Source organism: Oryzias latipes, chromosome 3, assembly GCF_053564925.1.
Source record: "Oryzias latipes strain Hd-rR chromosome 3, Olatipes_Hd-rR_3.1".
In the NCBI taxonomy this organism is placed as follows: Eukaryota; Metazoa; Chordata; class Actinopteri; order Beloniformes; family Adrianichthyidae; genus Oryzias; species Oryzias latipes.
In genome coordinates, this window is record NC_136239.1 from 13,205,323 (window position 1) to 13,223,967 (window position 18,645).

Sequence of the window (18,645 nt, forward strand, 5' to 3'; positions counted from 1 at the left end):
TTATTTTATTTTATTTTATTTTATTTTATTTTATTTATGTAGGCCTGTTAGGCAACATGGAAATAAAGCACGATGAAGTGTTTTGGGTAAAAAAAAAAACGTTTTACAAATCAACACAAAACAATAATAATCCTAGTTTACTTAAAATTTGTACTTTAGTTTTAAAAAGTTACAATTAAAAGGCATTGATTAAGGCGTAAAAGAATACTATGTTGAGTAAGAATGAGAGGACGCATGCGCCCTCACAGTTGTGTGTAAACCGCCGCTAGAGGGCGGACTCTCACTCCAACACTTGTGCACACCATAGGAAGTTCAGAAAGTTGACTTCCGCCACAGAAGAAGAAGACAATTTTTTTTTTTTTCCCGTTTTCCTTCTCTGTTAACTATTGCGGTTGTGGTCAATTCATAGATTTAAATGTTTGTATAGCTTTCATCTAAAGGAAAAAATGCCTGTCATTTGCGCAGCAGCAGGATGCAACAATAAATTCGTCAAGGGATCGGAAATACGATTTTATAGGTACGTTTTTTTAACTATTCTTTTTCTTCAAAACATTAAGCTTGTTTGTGTTTGTATCCACAGACGACTTCGTTTTAAACATCTTTTCGGCATAAAAAATACAACAATAAGGACACATTAAATGAGGTTTTCTCCTCACATTACAGTTCTTTAAGTTTATTGTGATATATTAGAAGGACTCACATGATGCTGCGGTGTAGAGCAGGGCTCTGCAAGCAACCCGAGGCAAAGGAGCCACACGGCACGCGGCCGCCTTATCCCTCTGTTGGCTCTTTTGGTTTGAAGTAAAAAGCTATGGTCGTGAGTTTTGTGGTTAGATTTTTAAAATGTCAGAAAGTAGATAAAAGTGTTGGGAAAAGGTGTAAACTGCAGTCAGAATATAGGCTTCTTTGGCACAGCAGTGAGTGTGTAGTTGCTGCTCTGAGGCAAAGTCCTTAATGCACATAACTGCATTCACATGTATGTTTTCATTTTATATTCTGCACTGACATTTTTGCGTTGGAGTTGGCCATCTTGCATTTTTAATTCACATAAATCTGCTGCAGCAGGAGGATCTTATTTGGCACCGGGTGTTTTATTTTTAAAGGAATTAGTATTTACTTCTGTCAACAAATACAAGTAACAACATAAGACTGGTATAATCAAATAATCTTAATATTTAAAAGCTTTATTTTGGCTAAAAGGCCACAAAACATCGTTAGTGTTTTTCTAAACGGTGAAGTGGGACTTATTAATACAAATTCCCACTAAAGTTGCTTTTATAGACCAGTGGAATATTTAAGTGAACCTGTTGATTTTTTCTTTTTTTTTCTTCTTCTTTTTTTTTTTTTTTGCAGTAGCAGTGTGTCATATTTATGCTATCTATAAAAACATACATTGTAGGCTAATTTAAATATTTAAATCACATCTGGCCTAAAAGTCTTTTAGGTTTTGAATAAACAAATGTACACGGAAAAATGAATAATAATGAAAATCCACACCAAAGAGGAGCTAAGATGGATCTTTCTCATCAAAATTGCCCCAGAGTTCACTAAAGTGACGTCTCCTGGACTTTGTTAGCTGCTATGAAGCTGCAGCTTTTACGTGTCCGCCATCTTTCTTCCCTTTTTCAGGTTTCCTCTGAGTAAACCTCAACTTGCCAGCAAATGGGTGCAGAGCCTTGGAATGAAGAATTTCATCCCCACTTCCAACACCTGCCTCTGCTCGGAGCATTTTCGAAATGACTGCTTCAGGGATTATAATGGCAAGCAGTTTCTACGGGAAGACGCCGTACCCACCATATTCACCCAGGGGCAGGACTCGTCAAAGGTGGGCTTTCCATCGAGTCCAAAGCAATGTGTGTGTTTTGAACTGAGTGGCCCCGTTTTAAAACCACACGTCTTCACTCTGCAGATCGAACTGCGGAAAAGAGCGGTCGTGCCGAAAGAGTCAAACACACCAAATCAGATGACCACACAAGCAGAGAGAGAGAGGGCAAGAGAGAGCGCCATGCGGCGGGAAAAAAGGGGAGGATTCAGGGTGAGTCTTTGTGTTGGATATATACACCTGTTGTAATCACTTTTTAACATCTGCAACTTGAATGTTGAGTAAATGTTGTTCGCTTTTTCCCACACAAATCAAAACTCTGCCTGACTTTTATTGACTATCACTTTAATGAAACTAATGTGACATTTGTGTGGACTGCAATGCATTACTGCAAAAACTGTCCATGATGCAGAGTATTTACACTATCAAGAAGATTTCATCTTCTTTTCTCATCTTTGATTATTTTTTTTAGGGGTGTAACGATTAATCAATGAATCGATTTATATTCTACTATCCAGCCAGATCGATTTGCCTGGGGCCGCTTGTTCATCAAATGGACCTATAACATTAAAAAAATCATATCAAAATGAAATAAATTGATTCTATCGATCTTGGAAAATGCCGTTTGGATTGAGGTACAGTAGATTCATTTGACTAAAACGTAAAAACAAGCAGCTGCATGACAAGGACAACAGTGATGTCAGTAAAAAATGATTATTCCAGTCTAATGTGTGGAAGCACTTTGTGAGAGTGTTCAACTAATTTTCCCTTTGAATCATTTTGATGTGGAAGAACAACAGTGAGCTGAACTTTAGGAAACTAAAATTTGTAAACATATTTAATTTACACTTGATTACCATAAAGAAATACAAGGAATGTGGAAAACTTCAGCTGCACTGTTCAGTACCAGATATTTCTCTCTGAGTCACACTGGTTGAAGTTTTGGCTTAAGATGTCCTGGATTGATTTTAGGTAATTGAATCAGATCAAAATAAACAAATATCAAACATGAATCAGATCAGAAACCACAAGTTCTGATATGAATCGAATGGAGAAAACGAATCGTTACAGCCTTAACCTTTCTTGACATTGTTATCCACGTATTGCTTGATATCTACAATGAGTTTGATAGATCTGTGTTTTGTACTTTTTCCTTGCAGTATTGTTTTTTAATGGTTGAAATACATCAATAAAATCAATTAAAGGATCATAAAGTGTTGAAAGTAAAGTTTATTTAAGGATAAAAACGGTTGCGATTCCATTTTTCTTAAGGATTTGATTCAGTTTCCCTTTACTTTTACATTTTAATTTTGTATTTTGTATACATCTATGAAAACGCACAACCAGTCATGTACGCAAACAGAAAAGGAATTTTTAATATATTAATTATAATTTCTTATATTAAGGACTAATTAAAAGAAAAAAATACAATACTTTAAAGACAATTTTGTTTTACAAATTAGATTTTTTTCTAATGATTACAATTTTGATGTTAGTTATTCGGTGCATTTATATCCAGCCTTTTAGGAAAACGATGTCGGCACTTTAATTAAGGTTATTGAAATGTTGCTGCTGTGAATTTGTGACGTTGGAGGAAATATATAAGAAATTAGACTAGATATCTATAAAATTCACAGTCCTATGTTTTTGCATATTAACGTAGTTTATTAATACACCCATCAAAAGCATCATTAACCCCAGTTACAGCCTAAAAGACTTACTAATTAAATCATGGGACAGACGAAACGAAACAGAGAAAAGAGCTGCCATTTGAAATGTGTGTCAGTGACAGCAGGAGTCAGATGAACGTGCTGCTGTGGTTTCAGGGAGGTCGAGGAGGCCGAGGAGCCAAGCAGATGTCCGACAGGTGAGACCCTCGTACTACACCCATGTCAGAATGTCATTTTTCTGCTTTTACCAGTAAGGCTGATCAGTCCTTACAGTCATGCAGATGAAAGGTCTCTTACTCTGACATCTGGGTTTTATGTTAAATACATGATTCTCTGGAGGACGGTGCGTTTCTTCTCTAGAGCCGCCATTCTCACTATTCTTTACACTTTAAAGACCCACTCTGTTGAAAATTGTGTTGTTTTTAACTCGTTCTTGTGTCAATTTGACTGATGGAGGACATAGAAATACAAAAATTAAGCTTAGAATAGCATTTTTGACTATTTCTTTGTGCAAATCGTCATGAATCAACTCAGAGGCATAATTTTGATGCTGCCCTGCAGAAACTATGTTCTAGAAAATGGCACAGGTTGTTTTTTTTTTACTTAAAACTGTAAAATGATAACAAATGCACCACTGGGAACACTTTTACAATGGATCAAAAGAGGATCTAAGTGGGATTTTATTCTTCTGAACCATTTTCTTTACTGTCTTCCCAAAAATATGATGGAGAAAAAAAATTATTCTCCTGTCACAGATCATTAGAAGTTTGGATTCTCCTTTGAGACCTTGAAAGTTACATTTCACCTCATATTTAATCTTTCTAATTAAATGAAAGGCAAAGCTGTCCCGAGGTTTCCACTGTCTTCTGTAGTGCAGAATTAGTCGACTTTGCCAGAATGTGTCATGTAATGCTCGCTGGGTTCACTTTACACTGTCCTAATGTGAGGTGTAAATAAGACAAACTCATTTTAGGAAAATCTCTGAGGGGATAAAAGGTCTAAAAATGGTTGCATCAGGGAGAAAGCACGCCACAATGTGTCACTTTGAAATTTTCACCACGCAGGCCGAGTGCTGCGGCCAAGAGCAAAGTGTACGACAGCAAAGGCCGGCTGCTCTCCAACGGCAAGGACGTGTGCGACTGTCTGGACGTGGACTGCATGGGCTGCTTCTACCCTTGCCCCGAGTGCGGATCGCGCAAATGTGGCGTTGAGTGCCGCTGCGACAGGAAGTGGCTTTACGAGCAGGTGGAGGTGGAAGGAGGAGAAATCATTCGGAACAAGTTTGCCGTCTAGAGACTTTTGGTTTTCGTTCCAGACTGTTTGTGAAGGCGGGAAGTTTTTCCTCCTCCTGAAATCTGGTGAGCGGTTTCAGAACCCTGAAGGTTTGTAAAATAGATATACATTTTCTGCATTTTTGATCGATACTTTGGTTTTTTACATTTCTACTACTAATATGCTTTACAGACGCACATTAATGAGCAAAAACTGAACTATAATTGCTCCAAAGACTCCAGTAAACCCACCCAGTTCTTGAGTTATTGCAGAAGACAAACAAATATGAGAGAATCTTACAACATAGGTTGATATTAAAATGTGTTTCCTTTGTTAATAAAATATGTTCAAGCTTTTATTTGGTCGTTCTGTGTGAAAAAAGTTGAGACTAAAGATTTTCTCACAAAGTTCTTAAAGCTGTTTTTCCACATCGTGCTTGTCTTAGGTTTGGTCTTGACAGCAACAGGTGTGAAACTTCAAAATAAAATGTTGCTTTGGGAAATCAAAAGTCCTGTAGTTACTTGTGAATTAGTGAACCCTGAAAACATCTAAAAGCGAAGTTGTGGACTTCTGGAAATTGCTGAGGTCAGGGGTCTGCAGCCTTCAACAATCTTTCCCCGAGCCATTCAGGTCAATTTCTCACCGACCAAAACCCGTTGTCATTTTTCTCTTCTTAAAAAAAATAGAATTATTTGTATTTATCTCATTGTTACTGTAATAATAAATATAACGCAACATGATTTTGCATAATATAGAACATATAAACATAAAATCAAAAATGGCCTTTTTTTTAATCAGGAAATAGTTCATCCCTTTTGACAGAGATTCATATGACTTCCTTTCAAAATAAAAGACTGTGTCACATATGATCATTTCAATGCAGCAAATGTATTAGTAGGTGGTGTAATGTCAGCAGTGGTTTGAAAAAAGCAGTTTATTTGACCATTTGTGGTGCATCTCAGTAAAAAATGTGTTATTCTAACTAACAAGATTTAAATCTAAGCTAATTAAGAGGTTTTTTTTAGTTACTTTGAGTTTGAAGCAAAATAGAAAATCCGCCTTTTAATCTGGTGCAGCTTAATTCTGGCTGCGCTTACTGACCTCCAATTGATTTTCTGTGGTACACGGCGCTCAGAAATCTATCTAAATGTTTTTAGTTTGACTTATTGTTTACGAATGACTTGAATAAAGTGAGTTCATTTTTTTTACTTTACTATTTATTAATTTTTACTCTACAGTTACTTTTTAAAATGACGTTTTTTTTAAAAGTAGAGAGCCACCATGGAGGGGTTAAAGATGCAGGCCCCTCGCTTTTGTAGAGGACTGACATGATTTCCAAGGATTTCCAGATGATCTACTATTTAAAAGTCTGCCACCCTCCCTTTTCTTTTCTTTTACTCTTAAAAGAATCAAACTTCCCTGTAATTTCTAATTCCTTACCTTAGTGGTAATCACATATTTAGTTTTTTATTTCTAATTTGCAAAAGCTAAGCATGAATAATTGAATCTTTTCCGCATTGTGACGTCCGGCGGCGTTCACCCTGCATGACACAGCAGTTCCTCACACTGCTAAAAGACAAAAGAGTCGCTGAACTCCTCGGGGAGGAAATGTCTCATTTATCCACATTCTGAGGTCATGCAACCCGAGATGAAGAATTGCCCAGCTCCAGGAAGCTGCGCCTCATAAAACTCATGCACCTTTGTCAGGCCATGAAAGTCACGTTCTGGTCAAATCTTAACTTGCCTGAATCGGAATGTGTGCAGGTGTTTCACAAAACCAGTGTAGGTAGTTTGATTAAATGTGGGCTTTTTGGTTCCCTGCTGCCTCTCATGGCCAACTGCATTTCATAGCTCATTGGTAAAAGGTGTGCCATTAAATTAAGCCTATTAATATTTATAAAAGGCTCTGGGCGAGTGGATGCGAACAAGTCGTTTATCAGAGGAGCAGATACACTCAAGAATTATTCACGGCTTACAATACGTCCCCAATGGCGCAGCTTGAGATGCAGACAGAAAACCTGGGAATAGAATAAACCAGGGATCTGCAACCTTTAATGCAAAAAGAGCCATTTGGTCCAGTTTCTCACAGACCAAAACCCACAGAGCGGAAAAGTTCCACTCAAAGGTTTAGGAAAAAATGCTTTCTTTTTGTTTTGTGGCTGTTCAACCATTCATTTATTAAATGTGGCTTTTAAATAATCACAATAACAAAATTGTAACTGTGTTAGAGTTTATATATATATATATATATATATATATATATATATAAAACAATTTATCTTAAATTAACTTTTAAATTTATTATTTTATGACTTTGGTGCACCATCGTCCCTTTTTGGCTTTTATTATTAAACATTTAACAGCTTCGATGTAGAATTAAATTAGAATTAAATCTATACATGTAAATGTATAGACTAAATGTAAATAATCAAAGAATAGCAACTACAAGACACTGTTTGGGAACAGAAGAATATGGGCTACATATCTATTTGAATCACAACAGATTTAAACCTTTTACCATTTTTCAATTATCTGACATGGTAAAAATCCAAAAATAAATGCTAAAACTTGAAAAACTAAAAAAAATAAACCAAAACTATAAACCCATTATTGATTAGCATTTTTTCTTTAAGGCTAAAGCGCCACAATGGAGGAATAGAGGAGCTGCATGTGGCTCGAGGCTCAGCTTGCAGACATCTGATCTGAAGTCAGGTTACAGCCTCCCCAGCCGCTATTATTGAGCAATACTATAGAACCTCCACTGAATGTGTACTTAAAGGGTAACACGAGGACAAGATGCTCTGTCTTAGGAATTGTTAAAAGGTTGAAACATTTGTTTCAGAATGTGTTCAATAGATGCGATCAGATGTTGTGTGATGCATCGAATGCAACACATTTTAAAAACAGAATGACGACTTTTGAAGGGATTGCTGTCAGATTTTCTTTACAAAGTGAAAAAGAAAAGCCTCTCAAGTTGTCACACAATAGTGTGAAGCATTTTTTGGTTATTCCAACCTTCTGTTGCCAAGCAAGTATTTTATATGACATGGATTTGAACCTTTAACCTTCCAATCTCAGGGCAGACACTCCACCATGAGCCTACAAAGCTACAGGTGAGTCACCATAATAATGACCTGTTTACATCAAGACGCGGTCAAACTTTGGCCACGTCAGATACAGTTTCAGGCTGACCTTTCGAGTTCATTCTCATACAGAGCTTTGCATCAACTTTTGTGCATTTTTTTCATAATATTTTGAACATTTTCTTGATGCCTTTAAGCTGCTCCATCACTCACACCCCAAATGATCTCCAGGGACATGAAGCTGGAAACCTGTTCAGAAGCCTTTTAAAGCATCCTTCCTCAAAGTTGTATAATTGTTTTCATATACACGTTCACAGTGAAGTTTTACCTTAACCCAATAACCACTCGTATCATATTTGATACATGCATTTCCGAGACTCCCTATTTCATTAGGTTAATCCAAACGTTCTTTAAAAGCCCATAGTGTATATATAACAAGGTCCATGTTTTCTGTCCTGTAGTTCATCATTATTCCACTAGGGGCAGTAGAAGGGCTTTTCCTGCTCATTTCAAAATGGCTGCTTCAGTGAAATCTCTAAAATATTTGATGGGAAAAGTTTTACTAGTTTTTTTAACTTTACGGGGAGAGTAACTTATCTGTAATTAATTGTTTAAAATGACTGTTGCTGAATCTGCTCTAGTGAAAGAATGCACAATTTGTTGACTATGTTCCTGATACTTGGAGATACTTATTCATGCATTTGTCTCCAGTAGGTTAGACTACTGTAACGGCCTGCTCACCGGCCTCTCCAAACGAGCTGTAAAACAGCTTCAGTACATCCAGAATGCTGCTGCTCGAGTCCTGACCAGAACCAGGAAGTATGATCACATTAGTCCTGTGCTCAGGTCTCTGCACTGGCTCCCTGTACCTGAAAGAATAGACTTCAAAGCAGCTCTGCTTGTGTACAAGTCTCTCCATGGCCGAGCACCAAAGTACATCTCTGACATGTTAGTGCCATATGAACCATCTCGTACTCTGAGGACCTCAGGGGCCGGCCTCCTGATGATTCCCAGAGTCAGAACTAAACAAGGGGAATCAGCGTTTCAATATTCTGCAGCTAAAATCTGGAACAGCCTCCCTGAAGTCGTAAGACAGGCCTCTTCTGTGTTCATGTTCAAATCTGGACTTAAAACATTTCTGTTTAGCCGTTTATATGACTGAAAGGTCCTATCTGCACTTTTCTTTCCTTTCTTCCTTCTTTTCTTTTAAAGTAAATTTTACGTTGATTATTTCTATGATTTATTGTGATTTTAATGCATTTTTCTGTTTTGTGAAGCACCTTGAATTACTTTGTGTACGAATTGTGCTATACAAATAAACTTGCCTTGCCTTGCCTTGCCTTGCCTTGCCTTGCCTTGCCTTGCCTTGCCTTGCCTTACTTTTAATACCTGTTCCTGGTGAATACTCAATGCTGACTGGCTACAGGGTGACATTAATAATGAATACCTACAAAAGAAGTTTTGCTCACATACCCCAAATGCCCTAAATCATTGTGCTGATCTAGACGCCATGTGGGCATCGTAGCAGCTGAACATTAACTGTATGGGGGATAGCAAACCTCTTTCTTTTGCTGCTACTAAGTTACCATGACAATTCATCGAAACACATATCAAATAGTCTTCTTTTTGTAAAAAAGCAGTTCAAACCTATAAAATTACAAGATGAAAATATGAACAATTGATTGAACACTTATTCGTTTTGTTAGTGACCATGGTATAAGCAACATTTTCGAAATGTGCAGTCGTCCATTAATTTCTCATAATGCACACTTCGTCACGCATCATCCCTAACATTTACGTAAGGGATAATGGCCGACGAAGTGTGCATCGTCAGAAATGAACGCACGCTGTGGAAGCCTGAACCATCTGACGTGCATTGCGTTAGTTTCTAACAATGCACAATTCGAAGGCCGTTAACCCACTTATACCGTGGTAACTTACAAAAGAAAAACATCAGAATCAAGTTTTCAACCGGACCATAGTACAAATTTTAATACTCACTCAGCAGCCAATTAGAATTCAGTATTTACCCGGACCACGGTATAAATCATGTTAGAAATGTCTCAATGAAATTTGAGACAGTGGGTATCTAGGCTGTTGTTTATTTCTCAAAAAACTTGTGTCAATATTTTTAGATCTTAAACAACATTGTTGTGAACGAAATCTCACCAAATCACCCAAAGTATCATACTTTCTAAATCTAATTTAAAAGATATTGTGGATTTAGTCAAAGGGTCTCATCTCAAATATATGGAGCCCTTAAAGGGCCATTGCAGGATAGATAATTTGGAAGTAAAAAAAAGAAGCTAACAGGTACCCGATACAAATGGGTGCGCACCTGTTAGTTTTTTTTTTTACTTAAATTTTTGTTTACTTAATTTTTTTCTTTTTTTTTTACTTCCAAATTATCTGTCCTGCAATGGCCCTTTAAAGGCTCCGTACAATAAAAAAAAATTGCAGTTTTTTTTTTAATTTGTAGTGGGCTTTACAGGTTTAAACACTTATCCAGGTTGTTAGAAACTTTAGGTAGTTCACCAAACTCTGCTTACGTCATGGTGTCCAGTTCCTCCCTCAGGCAGAGGAAGCAGAGCGGCAGACCAGACAACAACGTTGACAAAACGTCTCTTTAAATATTGGCTAAAGAAGTCATCAGGAGGAGAGCAGTGAGCACAAAGCTCCAGGGATAAAAACAAGCCAGTATCACAAGGCAGTGATGACCTGAACGGATGGAACTGTCAGCAGATATTCAGCCTGTTGTATTGACTCTGGGCAGGAGTTGAGAGGGAGGGGTCCGCCCGTTAAAGGCTGGAACTAAATCTATGGACTTCAAGGTTACCAAGAAGGTCTTTGTGGATCTTCAGAGAGCATGAATCACTGGGGCTGTCACTGATGCTACAGTGATGTACCCAATGAGCAGCCAGATTCTCATCGAAAAATCAATGGTGCTGAAACAACAGGGAAACTTTTATCTAGACAACCCAACTTTTTACAATAAAAGTGTGCTTTGTGGAAAAAATACAAATAGTAGAAATTGACCAACACGGTAAACATGAAGAACAAAGAAAGCTGACAAGCAAATTTGCATTTTTAAGACAATTTGGATGAACACAAACTGCAAAGGTGACCTAAATTCATTTGGACACCTTTTAACAAATCAAATTGATCTATGATGACATTTTTTTACAAGCTCCTGTGTATTGGATACTTGTATTTTCCCAAATAGCTTTTTTTATTTTCTGAATTAACCCCTAAAGAGTGATTTGTGTCTTAAACACCTTTTTTCTGGAAGCAAATAAACTGGGTCTTTTGTTGCTGTGTTTCAGAATGGAGAAAGCCACTTGGAGAATCCACAGAGACACACTCAGACCTGCCTACAGAGCTGCAGTAGCTCATTAGAAATTTGCCTGTGTAATGTGCAGGACCATTGGCATGTGTACACCCCACCCCCTTTCCCCTCCCTGTTACTGAGAGCTCACTGTTTTCATGGTCTCCTGCTAGCTTTCAGCCTCTCACACCTCCAACAATGCAACAAAAAGGCGAGAGCAATATTGGAGCTATCTAACTTTACAGTTTTGAGGCAGATGCCAGCTCAGACGAGGAAAACAAAGATGCACATGGATCTATTTGTCTACAAGTGGATGCATTAGAATGGCAGGGAGCTTGTGGCCCGACCCGCGTATTTTCTACATCACAAAAACAATATTTTTTAAACAGTATTTTCTCGTCTGCTCGTGATTTACAACAAATTGAATACATATATACTCATAAATGCAATTTTAAGCTTAATTGTCTTAATATATGTCCTCCCACCATCAGAGAAATGCCACAAGAACATGTTAAAAACACCAAAAGCACAATTTAATCGGAGTGGGTTTTTTAAGTACAAAAAACAGCCAAACACTTGAATCATAAATAATGAATGAAACTTCACAAAATGTGTATTAAAACATTCAGGTTATTGAAGTTGGTGAGGTATAACAATGATGCTTTGGTGCAATTTCAAAGGTAAAGATCTACCTCCCTCTGGGACAGCTGGGTTCTTGTGTCACTCACATTAATTAAGCCTTCACTCTAGACCAATGGCTAAATTCCCCGCCTTCTTTTCTCAATCAATCAAATTTCTGCTATTGAATTTATGGAAGTTTATCTCTCTACATTGTAGATCAGGGGTATCCATATCCAGGCTTCGAGGGCCGATGTCTTACATGTTTTCCAACCATTCTGCCATTGAAACTCCTTATAAACACACCTGATCCAGGTAAACAGTTGATAATACAGGGTTTCTGGAAAACTAGCTGGAGGTCGGCTCTGAAGGCCTGGCTTTGGGCACCCCTCTTCTACGGTTTTGCCAGCCCTTCTCCTCCCCATTCTCCACCTGGACCGTATGTCATGGACTGGCCTCAACCACAATCAGCGTCTAAGCTCTGGGGTTTATCCATGTATGGTCCGAGTTTATCCCGCCAGAGTAAAGACGTCATCTGTCCAGAGGCTAACCGCCAAAGGACTGTGGACTATTTCATGCGCATTTTTGTATCACAGATAAATCTTTATTCTTCACACTCCTGATGCCTCTCTTTACTGGATCAAACATTTACAACAGTCTGGCACTGTGGATCGACATGAGTTAGTTTAGAGCTTTAAGGGCTTTTTTTATTACTGTTTATTGTGCACTGATGGTTGTAGAGTCTCCATGTAAAACTTGATTTATTTTTTAATTATTACACGCAATAACACACAAATTTCCACTCTGGAAAGTTTTGTAACTGTCTTGAGCTACAACTTTGAAAAGACTTTTACTGCAGTTTCAGAGTGTTTGTTCTCTTGCACGCTATGTTCCTCCTGGCATATTAAAACTCTTCAGCCCAACAAACTGTCAGAAAGTCCAAGCCTTTGCCAGTGATTTTCTTCTTCTTCAAAGACCAGTCTGTGTTTTTGGTGTTTTTAACATGTTCTTGTGGCATTTTTGTGATGATGGATGATATTTATAAAGAAAATGAAGCTTAAAATTGCATTTCTAAGTATTTCTTCATTCAAATTGTTGTGAAGAAAAAATCCAATTTAAAAAAGATCTTGTTTGTTTAGTATAAAATAAACTCGACGGGCCACAAGCTCCACCCCATTGCGATGCATCCACTTGCAGGCGGCTACACACTGTATGCCTCAAGCTTTACAGGAAACTATCAAAGTCTCATATTTGACCAATAACCAATGTGATGTAAATAAGCTTTCCAAGAACAGTATTTAGAATCAGAAGATGCTGCTGCCCTCTGAATTATAAATTCTGTCATTCCAGTGCAAGAAGTTAAACAGGTGAAAAAGTCAGTTTGTTGGGAGCCACTTGGCAGTTTCACAAGCCCCTGGATAAAGGTGGAAGTCCAGACCCTTTCCAAAATATTAGATCATCAAAAGAGTATTCATTTCCAAAATTCATTAAAAAGATACATTTTTATAATATATATAGATTATAATTTTCTGCAATCCTGTTTTGTGGGTTTCATAAACTGGAACCCCAATTTATGTAAAAGAATAAACAAATAAATACTTGAAATCAGTGGAACCTGAACCTATATTCTATGAAAGTTTAATCTTTTTTAATGGAATTCTGACAATTAGTACTGTCCTCCATGGAGTCTTAATTTTTCCAAATTCATCTGTTCTTTTTGAGAGAATACAATAATGGAAAAGAGAAAGGAACATGGTTGACACAGCCTGCAATTGATCAGCCTAAAACATGGACACATAATAAAGTTAGGAACAAAACTATTTCTGGTGAAAGCGAACATCGAATCCAATGGAAGGAAGTGAGCTCCTTCCTTCTGCCTGGAATCTGCTGCAGTACCTTTAAAAAAGTATTTAATGCCTGATTTCAAGTTTTTGTATTTAGTTGCTGAAAGAAGTAAAGGAAAAGTCACCAAAGTCATGCTGAGTTTGAAATAAAAATAACAATCATATAAATCATAATTCCTCTGACATTTGCTGAGCTGTTTCTGCATTTTCTGAAGCGAAAAACTGCACTGATCAACAGTTATGTACTGAAGGATTTTAGTTTTTAGATACACTGCAATACCTTTATTTTCATTTAGACTTGACAGAAAGGGGATCTGGTCTTGCGTTTGGCTCATCTGACCTCCTGCTCTTGGACTGAGGAGCTGATTCACAGTATTACTGCCCTTTGTGGGTCAGTTACTCTGGTCAGGACAAAAAAGGGGAATTATCACCTGGACTTTTGATCTTTTTTGTTAGTCTTTTATTTACAATTAACCTGCTGACATCACGGTTTTCCTGTGGTTTAGACAGACTAGTTCTGTTATAGGAAAATGGCTCATAGTTCTAGCCCACAGCAGTCCTGGACTGCAAGGAGCAGATTGTTTTCAACGTTTTTCTTTTTTAGTGCACATTTGAAAATTTCGTCCCCGCCACAAAGTCAATAACTCACCCAAATTTTAATGCACTAGGTGGCAGATACTAAAAAAGAAAAGAGGAAAAGATGACACCACAACAAGCAAATATGTCAAGAAAATAAATTGGGCCAAAATCTCTTTTGGTTCAGTTGTTCCGCTCTGAGTATGGAGCATATTCAGATTGAAAACAAACCGAGATCACCTCCAAAGATCCGAGAGCGGTCCCTGGTTCCGGACCAGTGTCCACTTGGGTGCATTCAGACTGATAATCTGTTCTGGATTATTAGGTGAAACGAACTCTGGACACATTTAGTTTCTCTAAAAATGAACCAGTCTGAAAACACAATAAAACTCCTCCTAGGGATTTTTATTTATTGCCTTCTAACTCCTCAAACATAATTGGGAAGCTATTTGGGAAAAATGTTTGTTTTAAACCTTGTAGATTTTGAATGGCGTTAGTGTAGGTAGAATTTTCTTCTTGCTCTGACAATTTTTAGCAAAATATTGTAAAAATGTAATACATGAATCGCTGGCTCAACTTGAACCAAATGATAAGACATACAAATGAATTGTTAGAAAGTTAACAAAAAAACATCTGTTGCCAAGGAAATTCAAGAGTTTATGTTTGCTGATTCTTGTAAAAATCACATAGAAATATTTTTCACCCCTAGGCAAACAAAACCTAAAATGGTTGCTATGGAGGTAAAACCAACAGAAAATCCGTCTTTTTTGAAAAAAGTTTTTTTGTTTTTGTTTTTTTTAATGAACCTGTCATTTGCAACTCTGGCCAGGGTGACGAGGTAGAAGGGAACAGTGAGAGACGTGTAACACCCTCTAAGCCAGCGGTTACACCTCAAAGGGGGGAGTTGAAGACTAATTTGAGTTGAAGACTGGGTGCTCAATAAAGCTTAAATATCTTGGTAGTCAAAAAAGCACAACAACTAAAGACTTCTGCATAGTTGCTACGCAGAATGTAATTGTGAATGTATCACATGTACAAAATTGTAAATAGAAATACGTAGATCATCAGGTTTTGTAAAAAAAAAAAAAAGGGGGTGGGATCACACAAGATTTCTCTTCAACCCACCCCTTTTCAAGCACACTGTCTTGTTTTATCTGTCTTTTTTAAACTAATGTGTTTATTTTCATTTGTGTTTGAAATAAAGAAAATTGAATTGAAATTGAATTGAATTGAAAAAGGGATTAACACAAAACCTAAGGGGGGGCACAGTTTCTTTATTTCAGTGCTGAAGACATTAGGGTAATTTAACCACATGAAGCAAACAAAAGGTCACTTTAACAGCTCGGCATGTCTGCAGAAAGTCGGCCGCAGTATGTGGTTCTTGTGTTGCATGTAGTGCACTCGCAGCTTTTGGCCACAGGATATTTGAAACCCACTGGACATCCCTCAATGAATTTAACTTCGTAGGACCAGTCCCCACTGCAGATCTTTTCTTTAGGGTGGTCTTCATAGCTGATGTAGTTGGGATCCTGCCAAGAGTTAAGAAAAAAAATCACACATATTTTAAGCATTGTTACACATTTGTGTCTTGTTTTTATCATCTAAAAAACATTGCAAAATTGAGTACAGTCGTGTCCCGTTCTGAGATGGAGATGCTCATTCACAGTTTTATATCCTCCCGTCTCGACTATTGCAACTCCATCTTCACATGTTTAAGTAAAAAATCTCTAGAACGGCTCCAGGTTGTCCAGAACGCTGCTGCTAGGCTTTTAACCAAGTCATCCAAGTTCTCACACATCACCCCGTTGTTAATGCAGCTGCACTGGCTCCCCATCCACTACAGAGTGCATTTTAAAATCCTGGTCTTAACATACAGAGCTCTTAATGACCAAGCACCAGTCTACATAAAAGACCTGGTGCAGCCATACACTCCCAGCAGGTCACTGAGGTCATGTGACCAGGGTCTGCTGGCTGTTAAGAGAACCCGTTTAAAGACTAAAGGAGACAGAGCCTTTGCCACGGTGGCCCCATCCCTCTGGAACTCTCTTCCTCTCAGCCTCAGATCTGTGGACTCAGTGTTTTCTTTTAAAAAGCAGCTAAAAACATATCTTTTTAAAATAGCTTTTTCTTAATTTCTTTTTAACATGTGTTTTTACTGTGTTTTACTGTTGTTTTATCGTGTTGTACTGTGAAGCACTTTGTGATTTTTATCTGGAAAGGTGCTATACAAATAAAGTTTATTATTATTATTATTATATGTTTTACCACAAAAAATAAAAATATTTGAAAAATTGCAGACTTGACAGCTGATAGCTTTCACTGGGAACAATTCTTAGTTGACAGACTTCTTCAGCCGGAGAGCATTCAAAGTGCTTAAAAACAGTAACAAAAGGGAAACTTTGGAGCACCAGTGTTGACATAGCTTAACTTCTTGGACGCAGATCAAATGAACAGACATTCACAACTTTCCTGAGACAGAAAACATGTTACGTCATGAGCCGACAGTCTGAGTCATCCGTCACCTCATGGTAGCACCGTCCTTCGCATATGGTGGTGTGGACGCACCCGCTGATGCCACAGCTCTCCACAGGGATGCTGACGTTTTTGGGATGACAGGAAAAGCTGGAGACCTGCCCCACTTCCGCCAGCACCAACGCAGCTGCCATGACAACCAGCTGCATCCTCTGCCTGGTGCAGTACCGACACCTACCACAGGAGGAAGCCAGAGCTAACATGTGGTGAACCCAAAAACTCTGCAAGAAGGTCCCACAGCTTCATTAAGGTTGAGGCGGTTGGGGGATAATATTCCAAAAAGAATTTAGAAAATGTAGAGGAAAAAATGTATAAATTACTTTTTTTTAATATCAACAAATTTCTTACAAAGAAAACATCACTTTAGAACATGAGCTTGAAAACACAACCTGAGGAAAGAAAAGCCAATCAGAAGCAAAAGAAGTATAATTTAGCATTTCATTTTTGAAACTTTGAGAGCAAAAATTTGCAACAAAAAGACATTATGCATTTTCAAATCCCTTTTAACGCTGAACACTTGGGCAGTAAAGTATAAAGTGAGTTGCAAAAGTGGACAGAGACATAATTTCCTTTTGTCAACAAATAACCAATGGACACATTTCCTGTAGTTTGGCACAAATCCTACCTGTAGATCTCCAGCGTCACTGCGAGCTCGGCTGAAAGTGTTGCTTCCTCTGCTCTTCTCTAAGATGCATCAGTTAGCCGCCCATGCCGCTGCAGTTTATATAGTGCTGCTGGTAATCCCGTTAATCTGCTTGGCCTTGGCTTGGTTCTGGTTCTCCTACCTTTTTATACTTCTTGCAAATCTGTGGTTTTCCCCCCACCAGAGGTTCAGGGGATGGCTTCCAGCTCAAGGCCTTTCCTCCTACACACGAGGAGGGAGGGGGGCGAGGTATCTTCAAAAATCTCGCTTAGATTACATGAGTGAAAGGCTCAGATGGAGCAGAGAAACTTAAAAATAAGTCTGCCCCCACAGTGAGATGGAAAACACTGATATGAGAGACAGTAATTAATTTAGTGTGCTCCACCTCCCCTGCTTTGTATGGGGGGGGGGGGGGGGGAGGGGGTCACATGTATACCTGGAGCTGAGGCACAATGCTGCCTTTATATGCAATCATTCATTTCTGAATCCTCCAGGATGTTTTATTTGGCTGTATTTGTATAAAACATGTGAAAATGTGTCTTTTTTCCTGGCTCACTTGAAGTCATTGTTATTATGCATCATTCTGTTGGGCTCATTGTTGCCACACTCACCGCCCTTTTGGAAAGTGATGGTGACCAGAAATGTTGTTCTTTTTTTTTTTTTCTAAGAGATCAGGGTCCAATTGCCAAGTCCACTCAAGTTTTTCCTGGATCGAGTTCAGAACCTTGCCGTTTGGCCTGTATTCAGATTGCTGTCAAGCGGCCTATTCTGATCCAGACCAAGGCTTGGAAACAAAACCATGTGACTAAAGATCTCTTCAGTCATTGTTGTTACTGTGGTACGGCGGAGGCTTGCTGCACGGGGGTTACTGGCAAGTAGACATGCCGAGTGCGCTTTAACTCAGAGGATGCTAGCAACTGCAGTGATGAGGAGACGCTGAGTGTTTATGATATGTAGATTATCGGGAAAACAGTCTGAGAAGCAATGTGTGTCACATTTTAAAGATGTTTTAACTATTTTGACTGAATCTTATCTTTATTTATCATAGTTAAAAGACCTCTGGGGACATTTTTACAATAGATAAAAAGATAATAAGAGTGGGCCTTTAACCCTTGTGCTATCCTAGGCACTTTAACAATGGGCTTACATAAATACTCACTCTTGTTGATTTGTGCTATTTGTTCACAGTAATATTTTAAATCTTTTTTTTAGATTTAGTAATATTAGAGCAAAATATATTTAGATAAAAAAAATTAGGAA

The 18,645-nt window shown here is 38.0% G+C and overlaps 2 protein-coding genes across 2 annotated transcripts; one reads left to right on the forward strand and one right to left on the reverse strand.

Annotated features, from left to right (window-relative positions):
• Nucleotides 1-285: 285 nt before the first annotated feature.
• Nucleotides 286-5,272, forward strand: arl14ep (ADP-ribosylation factor-like 14 effector protein). The gene is made up of 5 exons (XM_023952643.2): nucleotides 286-517; nucleotides 1,630-1,825; nucleotides 1,910-2,035; nucleotides 3,649-3,689; nucleotides 4,557-5,272. The coding sequence occupies exons 1-5, from the start codon at nucleotides 447-449 to the stop codon at nucleotides 4,783-4,785; spliced, it is 663 nt and encodes a 220-aa protein (XP_023808411.1). The 5' UTR covers nucleotides 286-446; the 3' UTR covers nucleotides 4,786-5,272.
• Nucleotides 5,273-15,466: 10,194 nt separating this feature from the next.
• On the reverse strand, nucleotides 15,467-17,438 carry fshb (follicle stimulating hormone subunit beta). The gene is given in 3 exon segments (NM_001309017.1): nucleotides 15,467-15,739; nucleotides 16,733-16,916; nucleotides 17,368-17,438. Coding segments are annotated over 2 exon segments (354 nt in total). The 5' UTR covers nucleotides 16,892-16,916; nucleotides 17,368-17,438; the 3' UTR covers nucleotides 15,467-15,544.
• Between the last annotated feature and the right edge of the window lie 1,207 nt (nucleotides 17,439-18,645).